This window comes from Dendropsophus ebraccatus, chromosome 13 (assembly GCF_027789765.1).
Source record: "Dendropsophus ebraccatus isolate aDenEbr1 chromosome 13, aDenEbr1.pat, whole genome shotgun sequence".
Classification (NCBI taxonomy): domain Eukaryota; kingdom Metazoa; phylum Chordata; class Amphibia; order Anura; family Hylidae; genus Dendropsophus; species Dendropsophus ebraccatus.
Window position 1 is genome coordinate 39,912,330 of NC_091466.1, and position 19,952 is coordinate 39,932,281.

Here is a 19,952-nt window from a genome sequence, read left to right on the forward strand (position 1 = left end):
AGCCCAGGAAAAATCAACTTTTCCCATATCCAGCAGGGGGGTACAGAAGTTGGACCCCCCCACCCCCACCGGCAATTTACATATCGGGCCACGACTTCTGTATTATAAATAGGGTCAAGGGTACAGCATGTGACCCGCGGCTCTATTCATACCTACGGAGCAACGGAAAGGGCCGAGTACACCAGAAGAGCACTGTACTCAGCTCTCTCAGGCACCTTCATAGGAATTAATAGAGCGCTCTAACTATAAAATTCATCTCCAGAAATCCGAGGCGCTCAACATCTCTCTTCCTTCCTCGGTGGCGACCTCCCTTGAGCACGCTTTCCCGTTCCGTTGGTGTCGTAAGTCTCTCAAATACTTGGGGGTCCAGCTCACACCATCCGCTGCAGACCTATACTGCGCTAACTTCCCTCCCATGCTTAAGGTGGTGGAGAAGGACTTGCTTCGGTGGCACAAGGGTACCTTCTCTTGGTTTGGCAGGTGTTCAATCTTTAAAATGAACATCCTGCCCCGCCTTCTGTACCTTTTTCAGGCCCTCCCAGTGGCGGTCCCCTTGTCCTACTTCAAGCAACTCACTTCCATGCGCATCAAGTTTATTTGGGCCCATAAACAGCCCCGGCTGGCGAAGGAGATTTTGTATCGCCCCAAATCCTGTGGGGGCCTTGGCTTACCCAACCTGTACCAATATTATGTCGCCTCCCACCTGTCTAGGGTCCTGGACTGGCACCGCCACGCCTCCACCAAACTGTGGGTAACCTTGGAAATGGCGCAGGCGCCGTTACCCTTGCTAGCAGCTCCTTGGCTGCCAGACTCGGCCCGTCTAGTGGGGCCCCATCCTACTATTACCCCAACACTCCGGGTTTGCCACAAGCACCTCTCCTCGGGCTTTATGGCTCCTCATCCCTCCCTGCTGTTCCCGATCCTCGGTAACCCGGCTTTCACACCTGGAATGGAAGATTCAACCTTTCGAGCTTGGGCTCGGGCAGGTACCTTTCGGGTAACTTCCTTCCTTAGGGCATCCGCCTGGCTATCCCTCATAGACCTTAATAACATAAAGGACCCTGCACCTCTGGGGTTCTGGAGGTCGTTGCAGCTCCACCATTTCCTCCTCACTTTGCCAATGCCCTCATGCTTCGCCCGGACGCCCACTCAGATTGAATCCCTCTGCCAGGGCTCTGGCCCACTCAGTCATTCCCTTTCCCTGATATATGCCATGTTGGGTTCCCCCCCGGACCGGCCGCCACCTCCCTTTCTCACAGCCTGGAAAGCGGACCTAAACATCTCCTTCTCCGCCTCGCAACTGGATCGGGTGCTTACATATACACATTCCTCCTCAATTTCTTCTCGCCTCCAAGAGGCGGGTTACAAACTCCTTTCCCGGGGGTACAGGGTTCCTACTCATCTTCATCGGATCTTCCCAGAGGTGTCCCCGCTGTGCTGGAGGGACTGTGGTGGAGACTGCTCCCTATTGCACACCTTTTGGTCCTGCCCCAAATTGGTACCTTTCTGGAAGGAGGTATGGCGTATAGCCTCCTCCTTTACGGACTACCCTCTTCCCTTCACGCCTGCCCTCTTCCTTTTACATGTTTCTGATATTCCACGCAGAAGTTACCATCTCTCAGTCCTCCGCTACCTGATCAACGCCGCCAGGGCTTGTATCCCCGCCCTATGGCGCCAACCTAACCCCCCTTCCATTGCTATGTGGATCCGGAAAGTGGAGGATACTAAACATATGGAGGATCTCACAGCACAACTGAACGGTTGTGTGTCCTGGTTCTACCGAACGTGGTTTTATTGGGAACAGTTCACCAAAGCCGATGAATACAGAGCCCTGCTGGCTCAGTGAGGAGTTGTCTACCCCCCTTGTGTCCTTCTCTATCTCACCCCCCCTCTGCTGACCCTCTTGAGTTCATTCCTTCTTCCTGCCCCTTTCACACTAACTTCCCTTTGGCTCTTTGGGTCGAGCGTTAGCTCACTCCCTACCCCTGTTGGTGACATGCTGATGGAATTCTGATGACATGCATTCTCTCCCACCGGGAGCAGTTGTTGGTCGCAAGCGGCCCGTTATGGTGCTGCGGAACTCCCATATGTACAAATGTATCTTTGCGGACGCCCCAGCGCCCATTGTGTGTGACGTTATCTCATTTCCATGTTTTTCTCTGTTCTTTGTAAAATTGGAAAAATTTTAATAAAATATAGAATTTAAAAAGGAATGAATAGAGCGGCGCGTCAAATGCTGTACCCTCAGCTCTATTCATTACATAGAAGCCAGGGCCCGATACGAAGATCAGCCCAGGGTATAGAGGTTGGAACCCACACAATCTTCTAATTTTCCCCTACCCTGTGGATAAGGAAAAAGTAGATTTTTCCTGAAATAGTCTGGTGCGTGGTTTCTCTGCTTGTTCAGTGCCTGGTTGCAGGATCTCATGTCCATGCAGGCTCTGTGTCTGGCTGCAGGATTTCACATACCCCCACAGTGTTAGTATCTGGATGTCATTATGTCTCTGCTAGTTAAGGTTCTAGACTCATGTCTCCTTGCTGGTTCAGTATTTGGCTACAGTATGAAACTCCTCTCTGCTGGCTCAGTGTCTGGCTGCAGCATCACACGTTTTCCTGCTGGTTCTATGTCTGGCTGCAGCATACTATGCCTTCCTGCTGGTTCAGTGTCCGGCTGCAGCATGGTATGCCTTCCTGCTGCTTCAGTGTGAGGCTGCCGGAAAACACATCTTTCTGCTGGTTCAGTGTCTGGTGCATAAACTCCCTTCTTGTTCAGTGTCTTTCTGCTAGCTTTATACTAGCTCTTTTCAAACCCTGTTCCGACACTACGAACCAGCAGGGAGATACAAGCTTCTTCCCAGTGGCTGGCTGCAGGATTTTAAAACCATTAGCATATATTCATGTGCAGAAGAATTTGCAGCAGAACTTTAATCTGAATGAGACTTGAAGAAATTATTGTGTATGGGGCAGAAACAAGCCTATTCAAATGAATCCAACCGATTTTAATTCATAGAAATGTTTGCAACAAATCTGCCGAGCTTGAATACGCCCTTAAGACATACACGTCTCATAACAGATAAACACTGGTGTGCTGGGTAAAAAAATATAATAAAAGATGCCATATCTTGTGTTCACCATGTTAGACAGCTAGCGTACCTACCATATGTTTTATTACCACCCATCATCAGCATGTGAACATTGCTTTTGTGCGTAAGATCTTAAAATAGCTTCTTCGTTTGCTCTTCCACCTGGCCAATACATTTAGCTTCCCTGATACAGTGTAACAAATGATCAGAGAAACAGAAATTATTTCTTTTAAAAAAAGATTACCTGCACTTCATGCCAATGTAGTATGCTACAACCCAACAATATGTCTGCCCCTTCTAAAGTGGGGCGACACCTTTGGGTTTTCTATGATTCAGCTTTACAATGGGAAAAATGATAGATGACCCACCGTTGCCTCGCCACACCTCAGCCAGGTGGCAGGCTCCTTCTCCAGGCTCCTTACAGAACTCCACCACATCTCGGCACGTTGTCTCAGGAGTTATCGGGACTTCGGTTAATATTTGTTCATTGTTGCTAAGAAACACTGTTAATATAGTCTGAAAGAGAAAGAGACACAAAGTGTTGGTTACACTGATCTGCTGTCAGGACGGTCTATAGGAGGGCAACAAGGCTGCTACCAAAATGACTGAGTAAGGAGCAACTTATGGCTCTGTTCAATACATTATGTTGTATCCCAAGTACATTTATAGAAGAAGGATCTTCAGCATACAGCTGTCATTTAAAAAAAAAAAAAAAATTAGGTTTTTGATATTTTTTTCCTTGCTATGAGTAACAGTTTATTTTTTTTTCTGGCATTTTTCTCATAAACCTCACAATAGCACTTTAAAAGTGCCAAAAAATAGCTACGTTAAAGTGACACTCTCATCCCCTTTTTGCATTATTGCATTTTTGCGTTATTCTCTACACGGGTGCAAAGGGTAAATTTAGCAGTTTTCCTACCTTATTTTACATTATTCGTCTTGGTGCTTTTTCCAGTAAAAAGGAATCTTTTATCATCTGCAGACTGTGCTACCTGGGTGGGGCTTCATGGCTGCAGCGCAATTTAGCCCTGCCCACATCACTACCGTAGCCCCTCCTGTGGAGTCGTAGCTAGCTTTGGCTGGAGTCTGAGTCGAAGTTGGAAAAAAAATGTACCGACTCCAGCTTTAAAAAAAATCTTTAAAAAATGTAGAATTGAATTTTGATTTTACAAGTTTTGCTCATGAATATATATTGTGAGCAACATTCTAATAGAACACTGGCCCTATTACATAAGGGTGGTCATGGAAAAGTTGTCAGTCACTATTTGGTAGTTTGTTTCTGAGCTGGAAGAGTCCATTGTGTGGGGGAAGATCTGTGCTGTTCTCTTCCTGGATGCCTGATGACTGTATATGAGCAGCAGTGTAATATAGAGGACGAGGAGGAGAAGACAAAGTAGTGTAGCAGTAACCTCTGTCCTCAGCGTGGTGTTTTCTCTCTGTGAGAAGATTGTGTAATTTTCTTCAGTGTTCTATGGCTGCAGCTGTATGTGTGTGCGCACGTGCTATGGCTGTAGTAGGCTGTGTGTGTATGCTATGGCTGCAGCAGGATGTGTGCGCTATGGCTGCAGTAGGATGTGTGTATGTGTGCTATGACTACAGCAGGCTGTGTGTGTGCTATGGCTGCAGCAGGCTGTGTGTATGTGTGCTATGGCTGCATCAAGCTGGGTGTGTGTGTGTTCACACTATGGCTGCAGCAGGCTGTGTGTATGTGTGCTATGGACGCAGCAGGCTGTGTGTGTGTGTGTGTGTGTGTGTGTGTGTGTGTGTGTGTGTATATATGTGTGTGGTGTGTGCTATGGCTGCAGCAAGCTGTGTGTGTGCTATGCCTGCAGCAGGGTGTGTGTGTGTGTGCGTGTGCGTGCGCGCTATGGCTGCAGCAGGCTGTGTGTGTGTGCGCTATAGCTGCAGCAGGCTGTGTGTGTGTGTGTGTGTGTGTACACGTGCTATTGCGTGCCCCCACAGTGACCTTCTATATTACTATGTGTGACATCTATATCACTATGTATGACCCCCTGTATATCACTATGGCTGACCTCTATATTACAGGTATCTGGCATTGTTAACAGTGTTTCTTTAAGTATGGTGAATATTTAGTTAGAAACATAGAAGACTGTCAGCAGGAAAAGACCACCTGCTCCATCTAGTCTAGTTGTGAGTAGTTCAGGACATGGAGGCTGGAGACTGGCTGCATCCACTGCACACACAGGAGAAGCTTCCTTTGTATGTTTCAGAAGTCGCCCCAGGATCATGTAATACATTAGGGAGAAGCTGCTGAGCCAGTGTGATAAATAACTCCCCTGGTATATGACTGGCCATTTATGAAGGAGCAGGAGTCGTAGTCGGTCCTGATAAAATTCAGGAGTCGGAGTTGGAGTCGGAGCTGCGACTTACCGACTCCACAGCCCTGCACATAGGCCCCATACCCTCAACGGTCATTGGTATAGGCCGACCTAGAAGGGATGGGGCCTAAACCTTTAGGCCAGCATATTCCAATAGCCTTTGGGGCCTATGCGGCGATGACATCATGGAGGGGCGGACCAACGGTAGATATGTGGGTGGGGCTAAGTGACACTGCTGCCCCACCCAGGTAGCACAACGCAGATGATAAAAGATCCCTTTTTACTTGAATAAGCACCATTACGTATGATATAAAATAAGGTAGGAAAACTGCAAAATTTACCCTTTACACCTGTGTACAGAAGTCATAGCACAAAAAGGGGGTGACAGAGATGAATCTAACCTGCTGATAGCTCCATATAATGCCCAGGACGCTGAGGAGGAAGATATGAGTCTTAACGTCCTCCCTGGTGCTGGTCCTATGCTGTTAGTTGGGGTAAACTCTTCTCGGGAGCACAACCGTGTCATCTGGCCCGCCCTCCTCCATTGACTATTGTTACAGAAGGTGGGCTGGATGATGTGGCCATGCTCCTAACGGTGCTCTGGAGCGGAGTTTACCCCGACTAACAGGGCGGAACCATCGCTAAGGAGGAAGGTAAGACACATTCCTTCCTCCTCAGTTCCCACTAAGTTCTTAAGTCACACCTCTCTGACACTTTAACGGGCCATAAAAGTACAAAATAAATACGCAGACAAGCATCTTCTGTATCTTTTTTTTTAAAAGAATTTATTTAAACATTTTTAAAAGACATACAAAACAAAACCGGGTACAATCCGCCCATCGCATGTTATATAATGACATAACAGCAGGGAGCTCAACATGCTACTGCCGACCTCAGCGACAGCAATACAGCAATCAAGGGCAACAGCAAAAGCGTATCCCGAATACCTAAGCTATCAGGCAACAGTAATCCTGATCAATTAGGAAAGGACGGAACAAAAAAGACTCCACATACACTCAAGCACACTCATACCTGGACAGCGCCGCATTCCCCCTTCCCCCAGCCAGAGAACCAACAGAAAGGATCAAACGTCAGCCGTCTCATCTAGCATGAGCCAGTGAATCCATATTTTCTTAAATTTCTGGGGGCATTTGCGATGTTCATATAGGGCTTCATATAACGGGACATATTTGTTAACTAGCTGCTTCCAGTGAGCCAGGGAAGGGGTATCCATACACTTCCACTCTATGGCTATAATTTTTTTGGCACAAAATAAAAGGAATCTAATGAATACCCTATAATATTTGTTGCGTGTGATTCCATTAATTAGTCCTAGGAGACAGACAGAGGGGGTACAGACAAAGGGAAAGTCAAAGTGATCGGACAGAAATTGCAAGACTGAACGCCAGAAGATCTGTATTTTAGGGCATGACCATACAGCGTGCATGAAAGTGCCGACATCCGACATACATTTAAAGCAGGTATCCGATGGGGATACCCCCATCCTCCTGAGCCTCTCCGGGGTATAATATGTTCGCATCAGGAAGCGAAACTGAATCAATCGGTCTCTAGCACTTACCACCGTAGGATAATACGTGTGCACCACCTCCTTCCACTGCTGTTCCCCCAGTGAGGGGACATCTATCACCCATTTCTCGTATGCCTTTTGGAAAGGGGATGAGTCGTCTGGGCTCAATAGTAGATAACTATGTGTCAGGGGCTTATCAAGGTCAGGGGAGCCTAAGAGCCTCTCAGCCAGTGTGAACTCCAGGGGAACCGCAAGGCTGCCAAACTGAGAATGAACAGCGTGACGCAGCTGCAGGTAATGAAAGAACGCTGTGCGTGGTATCCCATAGAGTTCACACATGGCCGAGAAGGAGTGGAACACATTGTCGGATGCAAATATATGTGATAGATAACGGACACCATGTTTACCCCAAAGAGAAGCACCCTGCAGGTCCATGAGTTCTGGGAGATGAGGGTTAAGCCACAGGGGAGTACGGGGGGAGAAGGGGGGTGAGGACATCTGCCTATGCACAACTCTCCACACCCTCTGCACCGTAGCCAGAGGAGGGGCCCAAGAAGAAGATGGAGTGTATCTATAAAGGGTATTCGTCAGACCCTCGTAGGAGCCCACCAACGCCCCGGCCAACGCCACCGCTGCATTGCTAAGGTCCAGGTCTAACCACCAGTTAGCATATACCAATTGTGAGGCTAGAAAATAGTGATACATATCAGGAGCTGCAAGGCCCCCCTGATGCTTGGGCGCAAGGAGGTGAGAGTAGCCAATCCTAGGTGACCCGCCCTGCCAGTAGAAGGATCTCAGAATCTTGGCCAAATCCGTAAAGAACTGTTTAGGGGGAAAGACAGGGGAAGCGTGAAACAAATAGAGGAATTTAGGAAGAAAGATCATTTTAAAGATGTTAATCCTACCTAGTAGGGAGAGCGGAAGAGGCCCCCATTTCTGCAAACGGAGGTTGGTAGTTGACAGGAGAGGCACTAGGTTCAGGGACATATAGCTGTTGATGGAGGCCGTGACCTCCACGCCCAAGTAACGGAATTGACGAGTCACCAACAATCTATCCGGGAGGGTAGTAGGTAGGGGGAGAGAAGGTGACAGGGGCATAAGGACCGACTTAGGCCAGTTCACCGTCAGACCGGAAATGGCACCGAAGTCGTGGATAAGCGACATTAGAGCCACCAGGGAGGGACCCACATCTGCCAGATACACCAGAGTATCGTCTGCATATAGCGACACTTTCTCAACGATGGACCCCCTCTGGAGGCCCCTGATCAAGGGCGAGGCACGGACCGCCGCCGCCAACGGCTCGATAGCAATAGCAAAAAGTAAGGGCGACAGAGGGCAGCCCTGCCTCGTTCCCCGCCCGAGAGAGAAAGAGGGGGAGATATCAAGGTTGGTACGTATTTTGGCAGTGGGCTCCGCATATAACAACCGAACCCAGGCTCGGAACCGCGGGCCAAACCGCATCCCGCCGAGCAGAGACCACAGATACGGCCACTCTACAGAGTCAAAGGCCTTATGAATGTCAAGACTGAGTACGTACCCTGGAACAGCGTCCGACTCACTAGCAGAGATGTTCATAAATAAGCGAGAGATGTTGATATCCGTGGCTCTACCCGGCATGAACCCGGTCTGGTCAGGGTGTATCACCGAGTGTATGACCCCGTTAAGCCGTGTCGCAAGTATCTTAGCCAAGATTTTCACATCAATTGTAAGGAGAGAGATAGGTCTGTATGAGGAGGGGGATAGTGGGTCCTTGCCCGGCTTCAGGAGCAGCACGATCAGGGCCTCACGAAGTGATTGCGGGAGGCGGCCCACTTCTAGGGATTCCCCGTACATAGTAAGGAGGCGGGGGGCTATAGCCTCAGCATTATTTTTGTACCAGTCTATGACTAACCCGTCCATACCCGGCGTTTTCCCCAGAGGCATGGATTTAATGGCCTCCACTATCTCCTCCACCGTAAGAGGGGAGTCAAGAGCTTCGGACTGTGAAGGGGACAGGGACTGTAAGGGAGACTGGTCCAAGAAGGTCGTAGAAGCCAAGGGATCAGAGGCGCAGTGGGGGGAGTAGAGGTCTTGGTAGAAGGCCCGAAAGATCGAGTTAATCTGGGCAGCTTCAGTCACCAGAACCCCTTGGTCATCAACGACCCCGGGGATGGAAACCGTGGGGCGCTCTGCCCTCGCCAGATAAGCCAGCAGCTTGCCATTTTTGTCCCCAAACTCGAAGAGAGCCGCCTCAGTGGCAAAGAGTTTTTTCCTTGTGCGCTCCTTTTGTAAGATTAGCAAGTCCCTCTGGGCCCTAGACCATTTTTTCCTCTTTTCCTCCTCCCCGGTGCGTGCCACCTCCACCTCCAGTGAGTCAATAAGGGCCATTAAAGAAGCCTCCTGTCGTCTATGTACATTCTTTTGCGTGGTAACCCCTGTGACATATGCTCCCCGGATGGTCGCCTTATACGCGTCCCACTTAATCAGCGGATCCGGGAAGTCTGAGTTGTGGCATCTTCTGTATCTTACAATATGATTGAAATGAATGCAAGTGTCAGCAGTTTAACATGTGATTGGCAGGTGACAGCTTCAAATAACTGTTTTTTTTTTTTTTAAATTAAACAATCACCAAAACATGTAAAGCATGGTAAAACTACATGGTAAAACAAAACATGGCATGTGAAGGAGACTAATATATAATCTAACAGACACATGATCCATAGACAGTGGGTCTGATTCTCAGGAACGCAGCAGAAATAATATAGTTTTTATTCCTACATTGCGGACCTCTGAATTGGTAAGTGTTAAGGTAAAGAAGGCAAAAGGATCTATAAAAAGTAACAGTTAAAGTATTATAAGGGTCTATTTACAAGATGCAGTAAAGTTGTAAAGATACCGAGTAATGTACAATGCTATGTCCGCAGTAACATCCACTTCAAGTTCTTTCCATGTCTGTCTGACTGTGCAAACACAATTTTAGACTAAAAAAACTAGGTCAGCAGCGGAGAGAACAACTTCTCGTGTGTCACCCGACAGAACAAGGCTGTCTTTATTTACATGGATTTACCCTTTAAAACCCTTTAATAAAAATGTCAGGATATACAGGATCTCTACACTTACGTCATCTTCCTTTCTATGTGTCTCATAATTCGGCATATAACAAGGATAAATGTACACAGGCGGCAGAAGAATATTCCGCTACAAATATAGAGTGCAGGGAAACTAACAATGAGGAAAAGCCACAACAAATCGCAAAGGGGGATGTGCGTCACCTGTGGACAAGAGGTATAGTACTGTAATCTGCTGCAGAATTCATATGCAGAATAATATATATATATATATATATATATATATAGATATATAGATATATAGAGAGAGAGAGAGAGAGAGAGAGAGAAAATGAGCGTGAGAGAGATATATGTATTATATATACTGTTAGACACCTACACACATGCTCCAACCAAAGAAAACACAAGCATAATTGTGTATATTGTGCAAGGCTAATTAAAAAATAAATAAATCAATCAAGAAATATCACTGGTTCTCATTCACACAGAGGAATATTCATAGATGCATTGCTTATATCTGAGAAGTTTCCATATGCTACCCTGACATATGGAAGGAAAGACGAAAATACACACAAGTAAACATAAGTAAACAGCGAATGGCGCCGACATAAAAAAAAACTTCACTTGTCAGACCAATTTGGTCAATTACATCACTACCCAAGAATTTACATAGAGTTTTCTGAGTTATAACCACTTCTGGGGGTCACCTAGCTTTCCAGGGGGCCTGAAAGGCTGAAATACCTCTGCACACATCCCTAGTGTTCCTTCCCTTCAGGATCCTAAAAAAAGTAGATGGAGGGGCTGATATGGCAACTGTTAGTTACCCGGCTTTTCCTGATACAGATACGATATATAGAGCAAAGACAGATGAGACAGATAGAACATAGACTGATGAGGAGACAACAGCCTCAGCTCTGCTACATCTGTCTTGTGGCTCTGCTACCTTTTTCAGGATCACCTTGTTCTTCTTAATGGAAGATTTTGCTCTGGTCTTTTCCTGTGGCTGCGACTTGTCCTTTGGCTTATTTATCAGGCTCTGCAGGATCATGGTGAAGAGATTCCTCATGTGGAAGTCCGCAGGTATAGGGTATCATTGAGGGGAAGCTGATGAGCCCCAGATCTGGGTGACGAGATCAGTGCAGGCGAGCGCTTAGACTGCTTCTGGTATCTAGAGGACGGCGTGGCTATGAAGCCTGATAAGGAGCAATGAGGACACTGAGCAGGCCTGGGATATGACAGCTCGATGATACGGGGGATGAGTCTTCACCTAATTAGGCAACAAGCGCTGCGAGCTCTGCTGTGCCATGTGCCCCCCTGGTGCCAGAACAAGAGGGCAAAGAGTCTGCCAAAACTGCATGACCTGGAAGCGTGACTTCCTCATCATGGACAAGGAAACTATGATAGTAAATGAAGCACCCACATCTTAAAGGGCAAGTGCTAACACCAGGTCAGACAGGGATAATAACTATATACACACACACACACACAACTACAATCAATAATGTCACAAAGTATCACTAGGAACTCTAAAATAGTGTTTTATACACAGCTCTTATTTCTTTTCGCTTTCAAGAGGTGCAAACAGTCAGCTGATCCTGAGGATAGGCTATACATTGTGAGAGCCTGGATAAACTCTTTAAGGTTTTCCATGACAGAAATCAGAAGGCTCTCTTGTCATTATGCTAAAGACAAAATGCACCCCCTCCTGCTAGGACCCCTGTGATCAGTTGTAATCAGCGAGCAAACTTGGCAGTAAGTGTCCAATTTCCCTACAGCGCCTCCAGAGGTTAAAGAAAGTACAACACACTACCTATTCAAAGCAGCCAGTAGCAAACAATGTATAAGCTGACAGTGGGTGCACTGAGGGTCTGAGGAACACTAAGGCCCCGTTTCCACTGAGCAAAACTAGCAGAATTCCGCGGCGGAATTCACCAAACAGTGCACCAAAATAACAAAATTAGCATATTTGCTTTAGATAGTTTTCCTTTAAAGGAGAAGTCCGGCGAAATTTTTTATTAAAGTATTGTATTGCCCCTCAAAAGTTATAAAAATCACCAATATACACTTATTACGGGAAATGCTTATAAAGTGCTTTTTTTTCCTGCACCTACGACTGCATCAAGGCTTCACTTCCTGGATAAAATGGTGATGTCACAACCCGACTCCCAGAGCTGTGCGGGCTGTGGCTGCTGGAGAGGATGATTGCAGAGGGATGCTCAGTGTCCCTCAGTGTCCCCCTGCCATCATCCTCTCCAGCAGCCACAGCCTGCACAGCTCTGGGAGTCAGGTCGTGACATCACCATTTTATCCAGGAAGTGACATCACCATTTTATCCAGGAAGTGAAGCCTTGATGCGGTAGTAAGTGCAGGGAAAAAAAGCACTTTATAAGCAATAAAAAATTTTCCTGGACTTCTCCTTTAAAGTTAATCTGTCATCTGGAATACACATGCCAAACTGTTGAAACTATTAGATAGCCAGATGTGCTTCCAGAAATGAGAAAAAAAAACACTTATTTTCCTTTAAAAAATGTCAAAGTGGCATACCCAAGCCCCTACAGCCTTAGCAACACACAACCACCCCCATCTCTGTCGCTGCTTGATTGACATAAGCCCCTATTACACGGGGCGACGCAGAGGGGCAAACGAGCGCTCCTTATTCCCCGCTCGCTGCTGGTGCTATTACACGCATCAGCAACAAGCGGATAAGAGCCGGGGAAGATAGAAGATAGCAGCAGTCTGCTGCCACCGCTTCTCTTTCACAGAGCGACGGCAGCAGATCGCTGCTATCTTAGGGCCGTATTACATGGGACGATTATCGCTCGAAAAATCGTTAGATCGTTCAGATTTAAACGATAATCATTTTGTGTAATAGCAGACAACCATTAAACGACCAATGAGAAATCGTTGGTCGTTTCATAGAATTCGCAAATCGTTCAGTGTAATAAGTCATAGCTGAAACGTACGCAATAGCGCCGACAAAACGACCGCAAGAACAAACATAAGTAACGATCATCGTTCCGTGTAATCGCTTGGTGTACTAGTACCCTTAGTCGTTTTTCTTTCAACGTGTTGAAAGACTACAGACAACGATCAGCGGACATCGTTCATCGGTCATCTTCTATTACACAAGCCGTGAGAAACAAAGGCTGGAGATGCACTGCTCTAAATATTCAGAATATATGTAAATATCAAAAAGAGAAGTGGGTGCACAGAGCCCGCATACCAAACAGAATACTGAGCCCAAAAACACTAGTAAGTATGCAAGTAAGGGCAATGGCACACCAATATAGAAAGGATAAATATCTTTATTTAACAAATCACAGAGTATAAAGAAAAAACACTTGGAAAAAGTTAAAAACACTTAAAAAGCATGACAGGAGACCATGATTGTAGTCATGTACTCAGAGCCAATAGTGGAGAGTAATCTACTCCAGAAACAAATCTCCAACCCCCTCCAACACCAATATGTAAATCCCTGTTAGCCACAGGGTAGTCGATCTCAAAAAAGCACATAAACAGAAAAAGCGCACACATGTGAAAGGAAAGAAAATAAATAACGATAATGAGAAATGTGTGACAAGCACAACAGAACAAAACGAGGACTACCATGCGACACCTAGATGTAATGAAGTGCAAGAGATCAAAACAAAATGTGTGGACAAAGCAGGGGGGGGGGGGGGAAGAGGCAAGTAACCAGTAGCTATGGCTCAATGATGTCCCACGCGTTCCGTCCTGCTCCCAGGACTTCCTCAGACCAATCAGGACATCCCTGAGGAAGTCCTGGGAGCAGGACGGAACGCGTGGGACATCATTGAGCCATAGCTACTGGTTACTTGCCTCTTCCCCCCCCCCCCCCCTGCTTTGTCCACACATTTTGTTTTGATCTCTTGCACTTCATTACATCTAGGTGTCGCATGGTAGTCCTCGTTTTGTTCTGTTGTGCTTGTCACACATTTCTCATTATCGTTATTTATTTTCTTTCCTTTCACATGTGTGCGCTTTTTCTGTTTATGTGCTTTTTTGAGATCGACTACCCTGTGGCTAACAGGGATTTACATATTGGTGTTGGAGGGGGTTGGAGATTTGTTTCTGGAGTAGATTACTCTCCACTATTGGCTCTGAGTACATGACTACAATCATGGTCTCCTGTCATGCTTTTTAAGTGTTTTTAACTTTTTCCAAGTGTTTTTTCTTTATACTCTGTGATTTGTTAAATAAAGATATTTATCCTTTCTATATTGGTGTGCCATTGCCCTTACTTGCATACTTACTAGTGTTTTTGGGCTCTATTACACAAGCCGACTATCATCCGCAACGGCCGATATCGGCCAACTACAGTTGATAATCGTTTTGTGTAATAGGGCCTATACAGCTAGAAGCTGATCTCTAAGCAGGGAAAAGGAAGGGAGGGGGAGTAAAGAGGCAGTCAGGGCTTGGGAAGCCTCTATGAAACTTCGGACTAAAGTATAGAAGCATTTTTCTACATTCTGGAAACACAACTGGATATATGAAAGGTACCATGTGTCTCCTTGGCCTAACAACTACCTTACAGTATCTGCAGTTTGGAATGGGAATTGCAGCTGCCAAGTTTACTGTAAGTTTACTGATTTCCTGGACTAAATACAATCAGGCGAACCCCCAGCCGTAAGAAGAATAGGTCCCTGTTACACAGGATGAACATGCAGACATCTCCTTGTGCAATAGGCCGGTGATCAGCTGATAAACAAGCAAATACTCATTCACTGGCAGATGAGCACTCGTTCACAGTCGAATAGCCCTTTCTAGCAATCAGCTGTTGGCCGCACATATTACTGATTGTCTTCCCGGGTCCTGCTAGTCTGAACTATATACTGCATAAATGAAATTCTTTTATCTGAGGAATATAAATTATTAAGGTTATAAATTATATTGAAACCTCTCAAAACAACCACCCAAATTAGCACTGAATGATATAGTGGAACAGAAAATCCCCCTGTATCTGTTGGAAGAGGTGGTCTTCTGTATGACTAGTAATGCAATGGCTCTAAAATGTAACAGTGGCCAGGTTGAATACAAACATAGGTGCAGATGTGCCAAATCCATTGTGAAATCTAACAACGCTCCCCCCTCTGCATCCGACAGCATTACTACACAGGACAATAATGCGATGAGACAGCTTCAGGAAGGAAGAGGGGAGGAGCGGGCTTTGCCCTAACAAAACATTCTGGCTTAGTGTGTAGGATCCATACAATACAATGATATCCTGCTGTAGAGTCCTGCTGAACCAGGAGGACAAGCTCTTAAAGAACCATACACGTTAAAAGTGAAAAATCACACATTATGTCCTCGCTTTACAGTTGTGGCAAAAAGAAAAATGGTGGCACCAAAAACATTCTCAGGGAAAAGTTTATTGCGGCATGCATTCCTCCTCCAAAATAATGCATAATGGAGAGGAGGAATCCTCTAGCCGAGCATCTATCGGCAGTTCTGTGTTGGAAAAGACTTCAGATGAGAAGGATTCAGGGGTAGTGATTTCTGACAGCCTTAAAAATGAGTCACCAGTGCAATCAGGCAGTAGGTGAAGCAAATTGTATGCTGGGTTGTATAGCTAGAGGTATAACCAGTAGGGAGAGGGAGATTGTGATCCCGCTGTATAGAGCTCTAGTGAGACCACATCTGGAAAACTGTGTGCAGTTCTGGAAACCTCACCTAAAAAGGGATATTTATAAAATAGAACAGGTCCAAAGACGGGTTACAAAAATGGTGGCGGGTGTCAGGCATAAAACAATTCAGGAAAGGTATTCAAGAAAAAAAAATCATCTTTTCCCGTTACCCACAGGAAAGGGGAAAGTAAGATTGGGGGTCCAACCTCCAGACCCACACCAATCTCCAGATCGGGCCCCGGCTTCTGTATTATGAATAGAGTCACTAGTACAGCATGTGACCCGCGACTCTATTCACTCCTATGAAGCGATGGAAAGAGCTGAGTAAACCAGAAGAGCGTTGTACTCTGATCTTTCCGTTGGCTCCATAGGAATGGCACGGGACCCGCGGCTCTATTCACAATACAGAAGCAGGGGACGATATGGAGATCGACAGGGTGTACGAAAGTGTAGAGATCCTGTAGATCCCCTTTAATGGCTAAACCCCTTGGTGTAGTAGCTTGTGTCTCAGTACCTGTACAGCATAGATTCTGCCACATGCACTAAGTGCCAATTTTCTTTTTTTAATCAGATTGTTTTTTATTAAAACTTTTTTTTTTGTTACAGAGAAAAAGTGTACATTTTCACTCCAGAAAAAAAAACCATAAGTGCCAATTTTCGATAGGGTCAAAGCAATCTACATGGAAGGTAATGGCCCTATTCCACGGAACGTTTGTCGTTCATAAATTCGCTAAAACGACCGCTCGTTAACGATAATCGTTCCGTGGAATAGATGTAAACGATCGAACGACTACAGCAAAATCGTCGTTCAGTCGTTATAAAATGTTTTTCAACATGTCGAAAAAAAATCAATAGTCTTTCAACGATAATTCGCTAATCGTTTTGTTGAATTAGAAATCGTGAAATCGTTCACCCAATGTGTTGAAAAACTAGGTGTGTTGTATTCAAATTATCACCCCGGCGAACGTTTTAAACGAGCATGTAACGACCGAAAAATAATCATTATCGTTCACGTGTTATATGTTGTCGTTCGCAAAATATAGTCGTGAATTAATCGTTAACGAGCGGTCGTTTTAGCGAATTTATGAACGACAAACGTTCCGTGGAATAGGGCCATAAGGGTGAGAATCTGTCGGCCATAGGACACAACCTGTATATAAGGTGGCAATCTCAGACTATACAGAGGTGCACATGCCTTAGAACAATTAGCCTGCCATTACAGAGGACATGTTATGACTGCAGAGACACTGCCATCTATATGCAGACACAACACGTATGGCCTAGGACAGGTATGTGAGCCACAGTAATCCCTGACTCATCCTCTGGAATGCTCTGGCCTCGGTCACAACGATGCTCGGCACAACATGTTTTTTTTAATGCTGGTGCTAAAAAGTCAATGATGACAACGCAAAATGCTTCCACCTAATCATATGAGAGGGCTCTGACATAAACATGAGACAGTCTGGGAGGAGGGACAATCAGCTGTGACCTGCACAGGGGTGGTGGGCGCAGAGAATGCTACTATAAAGTGTGAGGTGATGTCTCACAACTACAACTCCCACAATGCCATGAAAGCTGAATGGTGTCACTGCACGATTGGAGACGTAGTTCTATGTGTGGCGTGCCATACTCTGAACCACACAGTGACATCTCCAGAACTAGGTCTACAGTGCATGGCCTGAATATAAAGCTAAGGGAGTACATAAGACTATACACGGTTACCATATATAATCCAATACTGCAGTTTCTTATAACAGGACACAAGAGACACCCAGAATGGTTTGTTAATAGAATATGATTGATCATTCTACCTCCAGCACGTCTGCCTCTCACCGAGACTGTACAGACCACAGGGAACTGCTGCACCTAGGCAGTGCATATATCTATCCCCTCCATAGGGAAGTAAAGAACACATTAGATGTATGAGGCTGCGCTGCAACTTAAGGAGCGAGGACCTGAACTGCCCGCAGCTACTAAAGTAAGAACACTTTGCAGCACGTAGTCCTGAAATACAAATAATCAGATTAGTTGATGACGCCACATTCACATCCCGTTTTAGCTGTCTCTATCTCTCAGGAGGACCTAGCACATCCACGCTTTCATTTTAATAGGGTACAATGTAATGCTTCATTTCTCCTGGAGAGGTGCTCCAGTGGAGATGAACACTGTATGAAGGAGATCCTTCTATATAAATATGTCTGTTCACCCCTGGAACTAGAACCGAAAACATTTATATAGCGGGCAGGGAAGGCCATGGCGCTACTCAGTGTAAGTGATTAGATGTAAGAACTGGCTGGGGAAGGCTGAAGATCTTAGAAGTCCCTTAGGTAAGTAGGACCATGATAGGTAAGCATGGGTTATCCCATGACTACAGCTTAGAAAGGGGCTAAGTATCTGGTCGTTGGGGGTCCGACTACCCACACCCAGTGAATGGAGCAGCAGCCAAGTTTCGGTGGCCATAAACCTTTAATAGCTATGGGGTGGCGACTGATCTAGTAACATTTATGCCTCCTGTGTCGTTCTAAATGTGAAAGCATCCTCTATGAGTAGAGGAGAATAAGCACCTGTCAGACTCCTCAGGACCCTATTACATGGGATGATTACCGTGCAGAAAATAGTTATATCACTCAAATTTAAACGATAATCGTTCCATGTGCACGCAGGCTACAATTGAAAAATTGTTCATGTGTCGTTGATCGCATCTTTTAAGCTGACCCTAAAATCATTGTAAATTGTTTAAATCTTCATCGTTTCTGCTTTTGCTGGTATAAAAATAAACAAACAATCTTAGTAACCATCAAAGTAACGATCGTAAATGACAACTATCGTTCCGTGTGCCATGGTAAACGATTTTAGATTGTACCGAAAAATGAGTGCTCACGATTGTTTATCATTTATCGGCAAAAAATAAAATAAAAAAAAAAAGGTTTGTCTAATTAGTTGATTTAGCTCTTATGCACACAGATGTGCATTTCTCCTTGGCTATATCAGGAGATGAAGTGGGTCTCATCACTGATCTAAACTTTTGAAGTCCGTTCCATATGTAAGAAGTTTGTTTTGAACTGTACCTGTCGTTATAACATTCAACATCTAAATCAACAGGGGATGTGATGTAAAGCAAATTTTCAATATACATTCATTATTATTATTATTATTATTATTTTTTAACATGTTGTAAAACAAAGCTATACTTACCCGAAATCCAGGTCCAGTCTCCTAAAAGAAGCTTTTTAGTCTTGTGCTTGTTGAAAAAAAAAAAAAAAAGACTAAACGCATAACGTCTGACCTGTAGAGTGTCCGTCAATCACATAACTGCCTTCTCTGTAAGCAAATGACCTGGGAAACAAAGAACTTCCTGTGTTTGGACTCTTTAGGCATGTGCAAACTACCGAATTCACACGGATAACTTCCAGTTAACCGCACAAATTCCGTAGTGTGCACATACCCTATGAGGAAAAAAATAAAAAAAAGTCAGAACACAGAAAGTGCCATGTTTTCCATGAAAACTAAAATAAAAAAAAATTCTGAATGTAAAATGCAAACTTGCTTTATAATCACATCTACTGTTGATTTAGACTTTAAAGTTATAACGATAGTGACACTTTAAATGACAGTAATGATTTAAGCAAACCAAGTCTATGAGCCTTTAGAGTCATGCATTATCCATCCCATCTGCACATGGTGGTAAACATAGCCTAGCCGAAGACGGCTTGCTGGTTTAAAATAGAAATAAAATGAGGCAAAAAAAGATGAAAAATGAATGAATTCAGCGGAGAAAAAGCAATTTTCCAGTCACGGTAACTGGAATAATAGTCTTTGCTAAAATGGGCTTGTCACAAAAACCCGGAGAGCGATTCCGTTACTTATTATAGATAATGCAAGATAAAAATAAAGGAAGAGGGGTCGTGCGACCATCTCAGATGGAAAAATAGAGTTTTTTCATAGGACTTATTTTTTATTTTTATTATATTTTTTTTAATAAAACGTACATTAAAAAAAAAAAAAAAGAAATCAGAGTGTGAAGTGCGTAGCTCGCCATGTGTATGAACCCAGCCTAACAGTGCTAATTCCTCAGCAGCAGCTAAAGAGCATTATAACAGGAAATTATTATTAGATCCTTTAGCTCTACTTATAATGCTAATTCCATTAGCGGTATGTACTCTGGGATTTTCATCCCGCTCTACTTTACTTTGCGGAGCTAGAGAGGGTATGTATATCATACAAGGCAGATTACTCAACAGGTTTTTCACACAGTATCGATGACCACTGATAACTCCCGTCAAAAAAGCTCAGATATTGTGCGGGGAAAAAAA

At 44.9% G+C, this 19,952-nt stretch overlaps 1 protein-coding gene across 5 annotated transcripts in view; it reads right to left on the reverse strand.

Moving 5' to 3' along the window:
* PPP1R13B (protein phosphatase 1 regulatory subunit 13B) overlaps positions 1-19,952 on the reverse strand; it is a 74,746-nt gene that overhangs the window by 42,251 nt on the left and 12,543 nt on the right. Inside the window, exons 1-2 of one of the 5 annotated variants that reach the window (XM_069951023.1) lie at positions 10,941-11,207; positions 3,452-3,599 (exon numbers count right to left, since the gene is read on the reverse strand). In XM_069951023.1, coding sequence (XP_069807124.1) covers positions 3,452-3,599; positions 10,941-11,063 — 271 coding nt within the window. In that variant the 5' untranslated portion in view covers positions 11,064-11,207. Of the gene's footprint in view, positions 1-3,451; positions 3,600-10,940; positions 11,208-19,952 lie in introns of those variants that run through there. The other 4 variants (XM_069951022.1, XM_069951026.1, XM_069951025.1 and 1 more) reach the window with 4 other exon arrangements.